This window comes from Gigantopelta aegis, chromosome 10 (assembly GCF_016097555.1).
Source record: "Gigantopelta aegis isolate Gae_Host chromosome 10, Gae_host_genome, whole genome shotgun sequence".
NCBI lineage: Eukaryota > Metazoa > Mollusca > Gastropoda > Neomphalida > Peltospiridae > Gigantopelta > Gigantopelta aegis.
This window is the reverse complement of record NC_054708.1, coordinates 32389709-32407683: the sequence shown is the minus strand read 5'-3', so window position 1 is coordinate 32407683 and position 17975 is coordinate 32389709. Positions and strand designations below refer to the sequence as shown.

Here is a 17975-nt window from a genome sequence, read left to right as displayed (position 1 = left end):
TATGCATTATCTTCAGAATTGGGTTGGCATATCACTTCATCTCCCACTTCTCGCTACCAATGTACATGTTAAGCATTGTAGATATGATTGTAAGGCAAAGACGTTACTCGTTTCGGATATAAGGTCTCACTATACAGTTTACTCCCTGATCATTCGTCGCGATTCAACATTGTTCCTAACTACGAGACATGTTGTGGTGCATATATGTACTTCTGGTAATTTGGGAAGAAATATATCAAGATTTTTTTTTTTTTTTTTTTTTTAAACCTACATATTCTGGATGGATTTGCCCGAAAGATTTTTAATATTTAGTTATTACATTTGGCACATGGGTATACATTGCAAAGCAGGGCTACACTGATTAGCTGTGAAACAAAGCAGTAACACATACACACAAACACATACACAAACACACACAAACACGCGCGCGCGCGCACACACACACATACACACACACTTGCGACACACACACACACACACACACTCACACAAATAAACAAATACACACACACAAACACATTCATTTGGATACTTGGGTAGTTAAATTCTTGGATCGAAAAGGAAGTATTACAAATTCGTGTCGTATGTATACACTGTAATAGGAGAAAACTTGCAAGTCTTTTAAGTATTTTGAATTCTTATTGTTTTAATTTTCAGTTGCCGTTTCCATTTGCTGTTGAATTCTACGATGAAGACGGGGATGAACAGATCTCGTTTTCTGAGTTTGTGTCCACGGTGAAGTGCAACGACAGCGACTCTACAGCCAGAGAGGCGTTTACATTGGCTGACACTAACAGTACGTGAATATTATTTACGAAAATATGGGGAAGATGCATCTAGATAATTTGAACTTCTCGTTTTAATCGCTTTAAAATTCAAGAAGAGTCATTTTTATTTACTACTGGTTTTACTTAACCTTTGCATTTGGCTGGTTGGAATCGATCTTATAACTTATTGAACCACAAAGAATGTTTTACGATTAATCTAAATATTAAAGAGATCGTTATCATTTCTTGTTTTAAACACTCTGTCTGATGAGAAATAATTTTTAAAACCCTATCAGAATATATGATGTACTGTTGGCATTCTTCACAACCAATCAGGAAGTTTAACTCACTCATTGGTATTTTTATAGTCAATCAGAATGCTTGGATATCTGGATGGACGTGTCTTTAGAAATCTTAAGTCAAGCGTATAGCCATAGATGATATGGGGTGCGAACAAACACCTATATTGTTGTTGTTGTTGGGGTTTTTTTGGGGGGATGGGCGGGAGTTGAAGGCCTTCAGTATTGGCCATAAAATATATTAGTTTACAATAACAACGAACGATCGATCCCCATAGGTGGGCCAATTGGGCTATTTCTAATTCCAGCTAGTGCACCATGACTGGTATATCAAAGGTAGTGGTATGTACTATCCTGTCTGTGGAATGGTGCGTATAAAAGATCCCTTGCTACTAATGGAATAAAATAGCGGGTTTCCTCTCTAAGACTATATGTCAAAATTACCAAAGGTTTGACATCCAATAACCGATGATTAATAAATCAATGTGCTCTAGTGGTGTCGTTAAACAAAACAAACTTTATAACAACGAACAGAGTGTTTTTATTCCTGGTAACGCCAATACAAGTGGATACTTGGTATGGAACTAGAGTTCCATTCTTCTGATTCGTGATTGGTGTTTTATTTTACAGATGACGACTTGGTAAGCAAAGACGAACTTAGTCAAGCTCCCTTTGAGATGTGTCTGAAGGGCGGTGGCAGAGGACATGATAGACATCGTGGGCGGGGTTACTATTGGGACGACTGATACCGTGGGCGGGGTTACTATTGGGACGACTGATACCGTGGGCGGGGTTACTATTGGGACGACTGATACCGTGGGCTGGGTTACTATTGGGACTACTGACATCGTGGGCGAGGTTACTATTGGGACCACTGACATCGTGTGCAGGGTTACTATTGGGACCACTGACATCGTGTGCGGAGTTACTATTGGGACCACTGACATCGTGTGCGGGGTTACTATTGGGACCATTGATGCCATGGGCAGGGTTACTATTGGGACAACTGACATAGAGGAAACTATTACTTTTGAGGCGACTAACATCGTGGGTGGGGTTACTAATGGGTTGACTGACATTGTGGGAAGATGGGTTTTTAGCTATCTGTCACAAATGTTATAAAGTTGACAGCATGAATATGCACGCTATTGTTTATAAATTTTAATAAAGTTATGTAAAAATTAATATATGTTGTTGTTGTTGTTTGTTTGGTGTTTGTTTTGTGGGGGGGTGGGGGGGGTATTATTTTTTTATTGATTTAATTTATATTCGAATTATATTTAAGTAGCATTCTATAACACTGTCCTTGGCATACACCACAGTGTTTCGCTGTTTGTTCTATTGATGTTTATCATGACATTATTTTTCTATTTGCCCATAGTTTGATACCCAATAGCCGATGTATTTTTCGTGCTAGGGTGTCGTTAAACATTCATTCATTCATTCATTCATTGTTGGTTGTTCAATTTATGTTCGTTTTATATGCAAGTAAAGATCGACAAGAGTGAAACAAAGAGTCCGTGATGTTTACACCGGGAAATATACTTTAAATTTAAATATGCAAAACATGCATTTCGTGGTATTACAAACACTAGGATGGCTGGAAATTTTTCGGATATACGAAAATAGATAATCTAACCTATAAAAACTAATTAATATCTGATTTCACTTATCAAAAACCGCTCTAATAGTGAAACATAAGTTGTTTTAGTGGACCGAGGATGGGACTGGTCCACTGGTTGAGCGCTCGCCGATATGCTGTAGGATTGACTCCCACACCCACCCACCCCGCCCCCGTCGATGTTCCCGTAGAACGTTTCCCGTCCCAATCAGTGTCCCACGATTGGTAAATCGAAGGTCATAAATCTTTAAAATCAAATAGTTTTGCATAAATATTTTATAAATGTTCACATGTGTGCAGAAATAGTTTCCTTATAACCACGAACCAACTACCAGGCTTTAGTTACACAAGGGGCGGTATGTAGCCCAAGTAGTAAAGCGTTCGCTTGATGCGCGGTCGGTCTAGGATTCGATCCACGTCGGCGGACCCACTGGGCTATTTCTCTTTACAGCCAGTGTTCCACAACTGGTGTAACAAACGCCGTGGTATGTACTATCCTGCCTATGGGATGGTGTATATAAAAGATCCCTTGCTGCTAATCGAAAAGAGTAGCCCATAAAGTGGCGACAGCGGGTTTCCTCTCTCAATATCTGTGTGGTCTTTAACCATTTACGGTTATATGGCGTCAGACATGGTTAAGAACCACACAGATATTGAAAGAGAAAACCCGCTGTCGCCACTTCATGGACTACTCTTTTCGATTAGCATCAAGGGATCTTTTATATGCACCATCCCGCAGACAGGGTAGTACATACCACGGCCTTGAATATACCAGTCGTGGTGCACTGGCTGGAACGAGAAATAGCGCAATGGGCCCACCGACGGGGATCGATCCCACACCGACCGCGCATCGAGCGAGCACTATACCACTGGGCTATGTCCCGCTCCCCGGTATCACAGAGTTTGAACAGTGATGTGCAACAGATATTAAGGCAATAATTATAGTGGCTAGTTTAAACCGGTTTCGGGTGGTTGTGGTTCGGATATACCGAACTTGCGCCATCGATGTAATTTATTTGGGTCTACCACTACCGAGGAACGTCATTGGTGGATCCAGTGACGTTTATATTACTCTATTTTCAAGTCTTATGTACAGTCGATCTTATTGCACGGAAACGTCTGGTCTACTCAGTCTACATGATTTAGGTCAACATACCTCGGTGGTGTCGTAGTTAAGCCATCGGACATAAGGCTGGTAGGTACAGGGTTCGCAGCCCGGTACCGGCTCCCACCCAGAGCAAGTTTTAACGACTCAATGGGTAGGTGTAAGGCCACTACACCCTCTTCTTTCTGACTAACCACGAACCAACTAACAACTAACCCACTGTCTTGGACAGACAGCCCGGGTAGCTGAGGTGTGTGCCCAGGAGAGAGTGCTTGAACCTTAATTGGATATAAGCACAAAAATAAGTTGAAATGAAACGATTTGGTTCATAACCTAAAACAAATTACAATACAATTTTTTTTCTTCCGGAATTCATTTAAGGGACGTCTTTAGAATAACATACTGAAAATTTACATAAATCCAAAATGGCGACCAGCGTGATAGAATCTTCAGAACAGTTTCGAGCCGTTCAAACAATGAAAATACTTTTGAGAAGAGGTGAAAGCTATTTAATATATTTGAAGAGTTTAGGTGCAAAACGCGATATATCCATTTTTTATTTTCAGTAAAAAAAAAAAAAAAAATTAATTGGCGTATATCGCGCTTTGATAAATATTTTTTTTTTTTTTTTAAACCACCCAGGATTTACCCAATACAATTTCATAAGGATCAATCACGTTTTGCAGCAAAACAGCGGGCCTACGATTAGCCCTTACTGGCATACAATAATGGCTTTAACTAAAAACTAGAAAGAAAATGGTTTATATCGCGTTTTGCGCCTGAACAATATTATATATAGAAATATTTGTTTCTAATGTCTGTACTTTCTTTTCTTTTGTTGAGTACATATTTTACAAACAGTAACCGTCAAATATGCAAAAATAGATTGAAAACATTTTCCGGGGCATGCAACCAGTCGCTCTTACTGAGTGTGTACCTAAGTTCCATATGTTTAGGAATGAATGAATGAATGAATGAATGAATGAATGAATGAATGAATGAATGAATGAATGAATGAATGTTTAACGACACCCCAGCGCGAAAAATACATCGGCTATTGGGTGTCAAACTATGGTAATGCAAACAAATAAGGTGATGATCAACATCAATATAAAAATTCAAGATTTAAATAAAAACAGTGTAAAGAACTGTGCAAAAATACAAATATCACAGATAGATACGGACTTTTACACAAAATTTCAATTTTTGCTGTATTGGCCATTCTCAAAGAGAATGTTACACCCCTGCACCACGGTGAGGTTACAGCACGCGCAGGGGATATGTTTAGGAGTTCAGTGACGAATCCAGCCTGATAGGGGTCAATATCAAAATTGGTAACATGTTGTGCCACGGCAAATATTTCAAATATTATTTACCAATAATTCCGGTTTGGCAATACGATTGTTATATAGGTTGTCTGTCCAAAATTATACGCCACTATATTTTCACTTGTTACATGAAATAAAAACATGAAAACTGTATTAGTAATTTGGTGATCTGTTACTACATACGAACAACAGGTATAATAAAAAGAAAGAAGAAAGAAGTGTTTTATTTAACGACGCATTCAACACATTTTATTTACGGTTATATGGCGTCAGACATATGGTTAAGGACCACACAGATTTTGAGAGTAAACCCGCTGTCGCCACTACATGGGCTACTCTTCCGATTGGCAGCAAGGGATCTTTTATTTGCGCTTCCCTCAGGCAGGATAGCACAAACCATGGCCTTTGTTGAACCAGTTATGGATCACTGGTCGGTGCAAGTGGTTTACACCTACCCATTGAGCCTTGCGGAGCACTCACTCAGGGTTTGGAGTCGGTATCTGGATTAAAAATCCCATGCCTCGACTGGGATCCGAACCCAGTACCTATCAGCCTGTAGACCGATGACCTGCCACGACGCCACCGAGGCCGGTAACAGGTATAATAAAGATTAAAACGTCAAAATATTTTAAAGTTTGAAACTGGCTATATGAAATTGTTACCCGACTATATTAGGGGCGGGACGTAGCCCAGTGGTAAAGCGCTCGCTTGATGCGCGGTCGATTTGGGATCGATCCCTGTCGGTGAGCCCAATGGGCTATTTCTCGCCCCAGCCAGTGCACAATGACTGGTACATCAAAGGCCGTGGTATGTGCTATCCTGTCTATGGGATGGTGCATATAAAAGATCCCTTGCTGCTAATCGAAAAGAGTAGCTTGGAAGGTGCGACAGCGGGTTTCCTCTCTCAATATATGTGTGGTCCTTAACCATATGTCCGACGCCATATAACCGTAAATAACAAGTGTTGAGTGCGTCGTTAAATAAAACAGTTCCTTCCTTCCCACTACATTATTACACCTGGTAATTGTGATCACACCTTATTATGCCTGTTATTTGTATATCGTAAGTTAACAGGTCATTATAACGCTAATACAGTTTTTTTTGTTTTTGGTTTCACGGACTTTCACAAATCATATGTAATAGCATCTTCATAAATCAACGCTAATATTCGTTCCTCGTAATCAGCCTTGATACATGTCGTCAAGAAATCGTGCCACAAAATGCTTAAATTTCATTGGATGCGATGAGATCTGATTGCAACGAATCGCAACGCTCCTTATAGATTCCCTTGTTGTTGTAAACAAAGATGGCAGCGTCAGCGTCCGGCGGTTAATTTTTGATATTGCTTTCAAGATTGTCACATGTTACCAATGCTGTGATTGGTCAGCGATGTCATCGTGTAAGGGACATAATCGGTGTTACAAATTTTCTTCCAATAGAGGGCTCTAGTCGTGGATATCAGTAATCTTGACTACATGTATCAAGGCTGAATACGAGGAATGAATATTAGCCTTGATGTATGAAGATGATGTAATAGGCAAAGACAAGGTTGGGTATTATTTTGATTAATACTTTACTTGTCAGAGGTTAGTGGGAGTGGATTCGATGAAATGGTGTACACTCTCCTCATTAATTTAATCACTGACCACTGAAACTCACTTTGGGTTTGATTCGGTGCTGGATTTTGAATCCAGTATTTCTCGCTCCAGCCAGTGCACCACGACTGGTACATAAAAGGCCGTGGTATGTGCTATCCTGTCTATGGGATGGTGCATATAAAAGATCCCGTGCTGCTAATCGAAAAGAGTAGTTCATGAAGTGGCGACAGCGGGTTTCCTCCCTCAATATCTGTGTGGTCCTTAACCATATGTCTGACGCCATATAACCGTATATAAAATGTGTTGAGTGCGTCGTTAAATAAGCCATTTCCTTCTGAATCCAGTACTCATTGGTCTGTTAAAGGGACATACCTGACTTTGCTGCATTGTAAGATGGTTCCGACTAATAAAATATTTTTACGAGTAAACTTACATATTAAATATATTTTCTTGTTTAGAATATCAGTGTCTGTATATTCAATGTGTTTCTGGTCGTCTTAATATTTGTGAGAAGCCCAAATTAGATTTTGTCTTCAAATAATTTCGTACGTACGAAAAAAAGATATTTTTGGAAATAAAATTAAATTTAACCTAGTACAAATATTAGAACGACCAAAAACACGTTTAATATACAGACACTAATTTTTTTATGTAGAAAAATATATTTGATATGTAATTTCATTCGTTAAAAAGTCTCCGTTAGTCGATAACATCTTAAAAACTGCAGCAAACTCAGGAATGTCCCTTTAAGGCTGTTTTCTTGGACAACATGCCACCGAGTCCCATGCTGTGAGTTAGAAACTCATAACCTTTACAGCGATGGTTTAGACAACATGCCACCGAGTCCCATGCTGTGAGTTAGAAACTCATAACCTTTATAGCGATGGCTTAGACAACATGCCACCGAGTCCCATGTACTGGGTTAGAAAGTCGGAACTTTATAGCGATGGCTTAGACAACATGCCACCGAGTCCCATGCACTGGGTTCGAAATTCAAAATCTTTCAGCAATGGATGAGACAACTCGCCATCGAGTCCCATACACTGGTTTGGAAACTCAGAACCTTTCAGCGATGATTTAGAAAACTCACCACCGAGTCCCATACACTGGGTTGGAAAGTTAGAACCTCTCAGCGATGACTTAGACAATATACCACCGAGTCCCATACACTGGGTCAAAACTCAGAACCTCTCAGCGATAGTTTTGCCAACTCACTACCGAGTCCCATACACTAGGTTATGGTATAGCCATAAAATCTGTTTATACTAGTATACAATCTAGAGTTTATTACTGCACTTTTCCTCCTGTTTTTTCAATGTTGAAACAGGCCAACAAGTTCGCCTATTCCATATATAGTCTTGCTCGATATTTTTAGAATTTGTATGCTCCCTGTCACGGGGATTCTATAATTCCCGTAACTGATTAAAACACGATTATCAAAATATCTCTCCTAACTGTATATCTATTAGATCTCTCTGTAACAGGCGGTTAAACCCTAGTATGGCTCGTCTCTAGGTATGATCAGAGATACGATCTTATATAAAGTATATATATTTATAGCACGTTTAGCTCACTAGAAACACAACAAAAACACAATACACTTTGGAATCTGTATTAGTCTACGCTGACAAATGTACAGCCGTAGTAGTTAATTAATAACAACAATAATAACAACCCAGAACTGATCACTTAATTAGTTAATCTCTAGGTGTCTAGTTACACAATATGCGAATCACTTCACCGTTACACCACACCCACACGTGTGATAATTGAGAAACGCTTCCAGGAGAAGTTAATTAATAAAGGAATTACAACACCATTCCTAACTGGTTAATTTTTAATTAACCCTAACTACTCATTCAGTAACCTTGTGACACAGAATTAATATTGGTACCTATCACAATAAAGACAATAACCTACAGTGTACCTAGGTCCGCTAGGATGACTGGCTAAGCTTTATATTACCAAATACTCATATAATGTTAGAACAAAAAGTCTACGATTTACTTCGTCAGATGACCGAAAACACTGTCTAAAGAATATTGGTATAATACAGTATCAAAATATTTAAAGTCACATCAATCACATCAAGGTTATACACAGAGCAGAAATAATATATTTACCAAAGTCCAAACGGACTAACGTTCCCTCGGAGCCTTCCTATTCGTTCTCCTCCATATCTCTAAAACACTAGCCATTTATTATAAATCAGGATTTTGCCTGGGGGTACAAGGCGGTACCTCACGTATCATCTCATATTCTACCTCTACTAGAGTCGGTATATTTCTCTCTGATCGTCAGTCTGGCTGTCACCAACCGCGAGCAATCTCCTGGCCATAAACAGCACTAGCGGAGATATTACGTAACTACTAGCTACATGGCCTCCACAGCTGGACTAAGTGCATATTGGAATGCCCGATCGCGCGAAGTATTACGTAACAAGTTGCCCAGCTAGCTAAGTGCAATTAAACTGCACACGGCCCTCTAACACAATTAAAATCGCCACAGGCGAAAACAAATTAAGAGCATGTACCGTCACACACCCCCACCTCAAAAAGGATATTTCCTCTACTCTAGGAATAGGGAAATATACTACATTAAAACAAAAAGGTGCGTTAACCGACGCATACGGGTATTTATAACACATGTAATAATAAGGTGACTACCAGTAATCACACTGAGTCTCTGAGTCCCTGGTATACAAATAAAATATATATAAACAAAACAGAAATAAAGAATGTCAACACATTACATTATCATAACGTTCAACTTCGGGACAGGGCATCAGCGATTACATTGGATGTGCCCTTGATATGTTCAATGGTAATTGGGTATTCTTGCAGAAGAAGACTCCATCTCAAAACTCTCTGGTTGGAGGCTTTCATTAGGATGGTCCAGTCCGTCTTCGTCTTCTTGGAACAGCACAGCTCCAGCACCCACGTCACTGGCACCCACAGCTAGCTTGAACGGCACTCGGTAGTCTGGTGCTGCCATCACGGGAGACGAGTAGCGCCTCTGCTTGAGACGGTTGAATGACTTCTCGCATTCACCTGACCAATGGAACTTCGTTTCCTTCTTTCTTAGCGTCGCACGTTTTCCAGGTTTTCTCCGATAGCCATGCTGTCGACGCGGTGTAGCGTTGGGTTCCAAGCGCACATCTTGGCTTAAGGTATTGGTAACCGTTGGAAGGTCCCGACAAATGGAAACATTGTCTTGTATCAATGTAGTCAGCCTTGCTCGCTGGGGGTTCAAGTCTGCTAGAATCTGGCCGTTGGCCAACTTGACCTCTGCAGTCTTGACGTCATCACGGGAAATTGAGTGTCTCTCAATTTGGACCGGTCTCTCTGGAACTATCGGCAGTCTGTCAAAATAACCTTTTAGCAAATTGATGTGACAATACCTACTTTTCCTAACCCTATCAGGAGTGTTTATCACATACCCTGTCTCATTAACTCGTTTGTGCACAACATAGGGCCCGAAATACCTGTTCTGTAATGAACCCCGTTTAATGGGAAGGTACAGCAGCACCTTATCCCCTGGTTTAAATTCCCGACTCTTAGCCTTCCTATCAAACACTGTTTTTATTTTGCTCTGAGCATGGCTCAGTTGCTTCCTAGCTAGTTCGGTCGCCGGCAACCTCCCATCTCTAACTGTCTTATTTATTAATACTCTCTCAGTTAACAATGTAGTGCGAACTGCCAACAATTTTGGATCAGCCCCCTGCTCTAGAACTAACTCTTGTCTATTACAAGGTAAGGCCCCTCTATCAAACACAACTGGTTCAATTCCCCTCTGCGGGAGATCAACAGGTTCCACCACATTTAATTTGTCAGTTGACTTATCTACCATTTTACTGATAACCTCATCCACTCCAAGTTCATGGCTCACACACGTATCAGACAAATCACAAATATCCTCTGCGTCTTGTGCTAACCTACTGGCCATAACCCTAGTCTTTACACACGCAGGATACTTAATCTCATCAACCTCACTCTCTTCTATTGGTAACGTGCTGTCTTTAATTAACAGTTGGTCACATTTCGGCTGACAACACTGACTAGTCAAATCATTTCCCAACAAAACTCCTATGTTTTCAACAGGCAAGTCCTTCACAACACCCATAACGACTGGTCCCGTCACAAACTTCGAACACAAGAAAACCTTATGTAACCGGACAACCATTTTTTCTCCAGTAACCGAGGTTAAAGCCAAACTACGTCCTATATCTGAATTTTCAATATCAGCTAAACACTTTTGCGTTATCAGACTCTGACTACACCCGGTATCTCTATAGATTGATATAGCCTTAGGACTCAATTCTTGTTTCACATCACAAACCATACCAGTGGACACATACGGGTTTACTTTCTCTGCCATGGGACTAACCATTAACTCTCTCGCTAACGGAGCTGACCTCACTAAACCGACCACTTGCGCATTATCGCGTTTCCTTTTAAAACAGTCCCCGATAAGATGGTTATCCTTTTTACAGTAACTGCAATGTGGATGAAAAGTTCGTGCATTGGCTGATAATGCAGGTCTATCCTTACTTTGCCCACCAGGTGCATTCCTTGCCTGACTAGCTGACCAACTAGATGACTCTCCCCTATAGTTACTTTCGCGGGAAAAACCTGGCTGAAATTTCTTCTTATCACCTTGTTGTAAAGAGCTACCCGGTACTGCCTGAGCTTTGTGTATTAACACGTAATCATCTGCCACTATGCCTGCCTCCTCTATCTTTTTGACTTCACGATCCTCTAAGTGAATACGTAAGCTAACTGGTAATCCATTTTTAATGTCCTGTAAGATCAACAACTCCCGTAACTCGGTATATGACTCTACCTGATGAGACACCACCCATTTATCAAACATCCCTGCCTTCTTAGCCACAAACTCACTATAAGACCTGCGTTTTTCTCAACTCGCTATACCGTAAACGATAATCCTCAGGTCGTAATTCATAAGCCCTCAACACTGCAGCCTTAACTAAGTCGTACTGACTTGCTCGCTCATCACTCATTGAATTATAAGCTACACTAGCCTTCCCCTTAAACTTAGACACGGCTAACAATGTCCACTTAGACTGCGGCCAATTTAGCTGCTTAGCGGCCCGTTCAAAAAGTTGGAAGAACATGTCTACCTCCTCATCGTCAAATACAGGCACTGATCTATAAGCCTCCGACATGTTAAAACCATTTCCTGCCTCACGTCTAACTTCTTCAGTATTCAACTTTAACTCATGTTCCACTTTTAATTTTGCTAACTGGAATTCTCTCTCCCTATCTCTCTCTTCTCTCTCTCTCTCTTTCTATCTCTCTCTCTCTCTCTCTTCTCTATCCCTCTCTCTCTATCTTCTCTATCCCTCTCTCTATCTTCTCTATCTCTACCTTCTTTCTCTCTCTCTCTCTCTCTCTATCCCTCTCTCTATCTCTCTCTTCTCTCTCTCTATCTAATGCACGTTCCTCTCTTTCGTACTCAAGCTTTTTAAAAGCTAATTGTTGTTCCACACTTAACTCATTTATCTCTATCTCTGGAACAATCTCACTGTCTTCCATAGCAGGCCTATCACCAAAAACTTCCTGGATAATAATTGTCTTTATATAACCTAAGGTTTTAGCTGATGTTAAATCAATTTCTCGCTCACCCGCGATTTCAACTAACTCGGCCTTACGTGCTCGCTTAATCTCCACTACACTGAGCGTAGGCCTATCCAGCAAATTCTTATCCATGTTTAGATATGACGCACTTAATATTAATTAATTTTCTAGTGAACAACGTTGCTACTTCTGGTTAATTTGTAAAATTAATTTATAAAGCCCCCATTTACAAACAATACTTTTTTAAATATGCATGTCCCGTGTCAGATCCGGGACGAGCGCCCCAATTTTCTACTCCTGTCACGGGGATTCTATAATTCCCGTAACTGAATAAAACACGATTATCAAAATATCTCTCCTAACTGTATATCTATTAGATCTCTCTGTAACAGGCGGTTAAACCCTAGTATGGCTCGTCTCTAGGTATGATCAGAGATACGATCTTATATAAAGTATATATATTTATAGCACGTTTAGCTCACTAGAAACACAACAAAAACACAATACACTTTGGAATCTGTATTAGTCTACGCTGACAAATGTACAGCCGTAGTAGTTAATTAATAACAACAATAATAACAACCCAGAACTGATCACTTAATTAGTTAATCTCTAGGTGTCTAGTTACACAATATGCGAATCACTGCACCGTTACACCACACCCATACGTGTGATAATTGAGAAACGCTTCCAGGAGAAGTTAATTAATAAAGGAATTACAACACCATTCCTAACTGGTTAATTTTTAATTAACCCTAACTACTCGTTCAGTAACCTTGTGACACAGAATTAATATTGGTACCTATCACAATAAAGACAATAACCTACAGTGTACCTAGGTCCGCTAGGATGACTGGCTAAGCTTTATATTACCAAATACTCATATAATGTTAGAACAAAAAGTCTACGATTTACTTCGTCAGATGACCGAAAACACTGTCTAAAGAATATTGGTATAATACAGTATCAAAATATTTAAAGTCACATCAATCACATCAAGGTTATACACAGAGCAGAAATAATATATTTACCAAAGTCCAAACGGACTAACGTTCCCTCGGAGCCTTCCTATTCGTTCTCCTCCATATCTCTAAAACACTAGCCATTTATTATAAATCAGGATTTTGCCTGGGGGTACAAGGCGGTACCTCACTCCCGAATAACGCTACAAAAGGCGAAGTGTAATTGGTCGATATTTAAATTGTTATTTATAGATTAAATGTCACCTGGACATGGGAGTCCACGCAATGCTGTTAGATCTACTGGTAGACCCAGCATATCTAATTTTAATCAGATTGTGGTTTAGACAACTCACCACCGAGTCCCATACACTGGGTTAGAAACTCAGAACCTCTCAGCGATGGCTTAGACAACTCAGCACTGAGTCTCGTACAATGGTTTGGAAACTCAGAACGTTCCAATGATGGTTTAGACAACATACCACCGAGTAACACTGGGTTAGAAAACTCAGAAATCTTCCAACGAATCACTACACCTTCGACGACCACGAGCTTATAACATTTTAGAATCTAGACTCTAAGACGTCATATGAATGTACTTTATATTGATTTCCCATGACGATAAAGGCTCAGACTCTAGATACCTAACGTGTGTGCGCCGAAGATGGTGATACAGAATGTTAATCCTGCGAATATAACTTGATAAATCATTTAATTCTTAAAATGACAAAAACAACTATTTTAAAAAATAAATCTGCGCTTCATTTATTCAAAAATCTTTCATTTTCATTCATGACATGTCAGTCGTTCCAAGAGTAACGCCGGTTACGATGCCAGCAGTCCATAAAGTAACCCCGCCTACGATGACTGGCGTCCCACAAATAATCAGTCCCACGATGCTAGTCTTCCCCATAGTAACCCCGCCCACGATGTCCGTCGTTTGATAGTAATCCCGCCCACGATGTCCGTCGTCCCAATAGTAATCCCGCCCACGGTATCAGTCGTCCCAATAGTAACCCCGCCCACGATGTGCGTCGTTTCGATAGTAATCCTGCCCACGATGTCTGTCATGTCCTCTGCCACCGCCCCTCAGACACATCTCAAAGGGAGCTTGACTAAGTTCTTCTCTGCTTACTAAATCGTCACCTGTAAAAAAAAAAAAAGTAAAGTTTGTTTTATTTAACGACGCCACTAGAGCACATTGATTTTTTTTATCTTATCATCGGCTATTGGACGTCAAACATATGGTCATTCTGACACTGTTTTTTAGAGGAAACCCGCTGTCGCCACATAGGCTACTCTTTTACGACAGGTAGCAAGGGATTTTTTATTTGCGCTTTCCACGGGCAGGATAGCACAGACCATGGCCTTTGTTGAACCAGTTATTCACCTGTAAAAAGCAAAATGTCAACAGTAACTCAAGTGGATTGTTTTTTAAAAATAATTTAGCATGAAACACGAACACAACCGCGTCAGGAGTGATAGGTTATGGGGTCGAATACCATTGGAAAGCTGCATTAAAGTAATCTATGCCAATGGTTAATTCCATCCCGACGCACTGCCTATGTTTTTTCAAGAGATAGCGATGGTGACAAGATGGCGACAGTGTCATTTCTGTAACAAGGTCCAGAACTATTATTCTAATTCAGCATTAAATGTTTCATTTCCTACATTTCCTCAATACAAATATAACTGGACTAAACGTGAAAAAGATGAAGTCTCCAATTTCCACGTACTGTTAGTGTCAGCAAGGTCAAACGCCTCTCTCGCTGTAGAGTCCGTGTCGTTACACTTCACCGTGGACACAAACTCAGAAAACGAGATCTGTTCATCCCCGTCTTCATCGTAGAATTCAACAGCAAATGGAAACGGCAACTGAAAAGTAAAACAATAATAATGTAAACATATTAAAATGTTTTAACAGACAAAGATAGATATCGAGCGGGAAACAGATAGGACGGGAGGGAGGAACGGAGTTATGGAGAGAAGGAAGGGCATGCAGAAATACGGAAAAATTTCATAAAGCAATATTAGACTTAGAAATACTTAAATATTTAAATATATACCAATAGTAAAATGTGCAAACACTACACATGCGCAAACATATATAAACTGAAAAAAATTGTCTCGTCTTGTCTATTATAAAGTGCCTTTGGGGCATTTGCGTTGAACCTTTTAGAACCGGAAACTATTGGGCAAGTAACCACTTGTCGCTACACTGATAAAATCTTGAATGGGTCGGCATTTGGGTCACTGGGAATGAAATCATGTGAACTGTGTGCTGAGATCTTATATCCGAAACGATGTTGGAGGTCGAAGAGTTGAAACTAGTATTATAATATTATCTTGACTTGTTTATGTTCGCCGAAAGGATTTATGTAACAGATGTAACTGTATACAGTGGCGTAGTGAGGGGAGGAGGGGGCAATAGGTCCATGCCCCCCCCCCCCCCCCAAACACTCAAACTTTTTTCTTTTTGTTACTGTATTAAATTGTTATAGTGTGGGTTGCCCCCTCCCCCTTCCCCCAATATGGGTTGACCCATATTGGTTGACCCCTCCGATATAAAATCCTGTCTACGCCAGTGACTGTATAACAATTATTTTGGCGTCTGTGGTATTTGATTTGGTGAAATGCATCCCATCGGGGCGTTATCGATACCTTGGATTAGTGCTTATTGAATGCCGATGTGGAAAATAGTTTTTTTTAAATTCAAATAGCCCTTACTTACCAGTACTTTAGTGTTGTCTGCTACTCGTCTGTGACGCTGTACGTAATAAGGTATTTGTAGAACCACTCCTCCCGAGCAGACGTATGAACATTCTCTGACACACTCCGGCATGGAACGTCTGTTCCAGTGGCGAAACGATGACGTCATTGCTGTCCTCATAGAGGAGGGACACTGAATTATACAGTTTTCTTCACACTTGGCAGAAGCATGGTGAGACATTGTCAGAAGATATGCAGCGCATGCGCAGATGTAAATATGAAAATCCATAGTGGATGAGAAACTGAAAGGACAGAGTAAAATAAAAATAATAATTAAAAAATAAGAATATTTAATTAACAAACAAAACGAAATCTGATGCACTTGATTATGCTCATGTTAAGATGATTATGATGATGATGATGATGATGATGATGATGATGATGATGATGATGATGATGATGATGATGATGATGATAATAGACAGAATCAAAACAACAAAACACGATCGAAGTAATAATATTAACAAAATTAAATAACAATTACTTTTAAAAAGTTAGTTTTGTCCGTTGTGAGGGGGGGGGGGGGGGGGGGGGGGGGGGGGGTCGCAAAACTCATCTTTTCAGCACTTTACATCCGACCTATGCCAGTAACTTACAACTGAGTGTGATTTACATTAAATTAAAACAACGAAAGAAGAATGATATAAAAAGAAAGAAAACAAAAGACAAAAATGGCTAAGAAAAAAAACGCAGCTTATTTGATGGAAGTTTACATTAAAAATATATTAATGTACAGTACACCATTAAGCAAATCATTAGACTTCTAAAACAAAAGAATGTACACCTTTCCACGTGCATAATTATGATTTGTGTTTTTAACAAATACGTACAAATACTTACTTGAAGTCTTAGCTGTGATAGACTAAAACAATCAGACAAATCGGTTATGTCGAACTCGACAGTGGAAGTGTTTTATATAGTTTTCCAACAGGATCTTTTCCAATATAAATGTCTGTTGTTGTTGTTGGAAAAATTTCTTCTCATAAAGAACCAATTATCAAAGTTCCGGATTAGGGTTGCGTGTGACTTCTTACAAATATTTTATCTCAACAACAATACGATAATGATTCCTAACGTAGTTCCGTTTTGAAAGCATAGATTCTTCGATATTCAAATATCACTAAACAATATTCTTGGAAAATGTGGGTTAGACAAAAACATCTGTGTTGTTTCATAACACACATTAAAGGGACATTCCTGAGTTTGCTGCATTGTAAGATGTTTCCGAAAAATAAAATATTTCTACGATTAAATTTACATATTAAATATATTTTCTTCTTTAGAATAGCATTATCTGTATATTTAATGTGTTTCTGGTCGTCTTACTATTTGTAAGAAGCACAAACTGCTTTTTGTCTTCAAATAATTTCGTACGTACGAAAAAATATATTTTAGAAAATAAAATGAAATTTGACCTAGTACAAATATTAGAACGATCAGAAACACGTTTAATATACAGCCACTGATATATTATGCAGAAAAATATATTTGATATGTAATTACAATCGTTAAAAAGTCTCTGTTAGTCGATAACATCTTAAAAATTGCAGCAAACTCAGGAATGTCCCTTTAACGTCTATCTCAGCAATGACAATGCAGTAATTACTGCACACACTGTTCCGTTTTCAAAGACGTACGGTTACTCGAGATCAAATATCAGCAGACGATAGTCTTGGATGACATGGGATGGACCAGGGAATCACAGTGTCAGCTACAGTGTGTAGAGTCTAACCTGGTGGAAAATATCTTACGTAATGGCATAACCACTTCTTTATAACGGGCACTTCAAAAGTGTACCGGCTGCGCATACGTTGATATATTTTTGACTTATGTACAAAGGTACAATTTTGCAATTGCCACTGTTTATATGTCTGTTTAGTTGTCGTTATAAACAGGTATAACTGCATAGTCTTCGAGTGCACAGACTGCATA

At 39.5% G+C, this 17975-nt stretch overlaps 1 protein-coding gene across 1 annotated transcript in view; it reads right to left on the bottom strand.

Annotated features, from left to right (window-relative positions):
* LOC121383431 overlaps window positions 1–17975 on the bottom strand; it is a 48137-nt gene that overhangs the window by 1040 nt on the left and 29122 nt on the right. Inside the window, exons 3-4 of the mRNA XM_041513448.1 lie at window positions 16006–16285; window positions 15011–15149 (exon numbers count right to left, since the gene is read on the bottom strand). Of these exons, the coding sequence (XP_041369382.1) occupies window positions 15011–15149; window positions 16006–16272 (406 nt within the window). The 5' untranslated portion in view covers window positions 16273–16285. The remainder of the gene's footprint in view (window positions 1–15010; window positions 15150–16005; window positions 16286–17975) is intronic.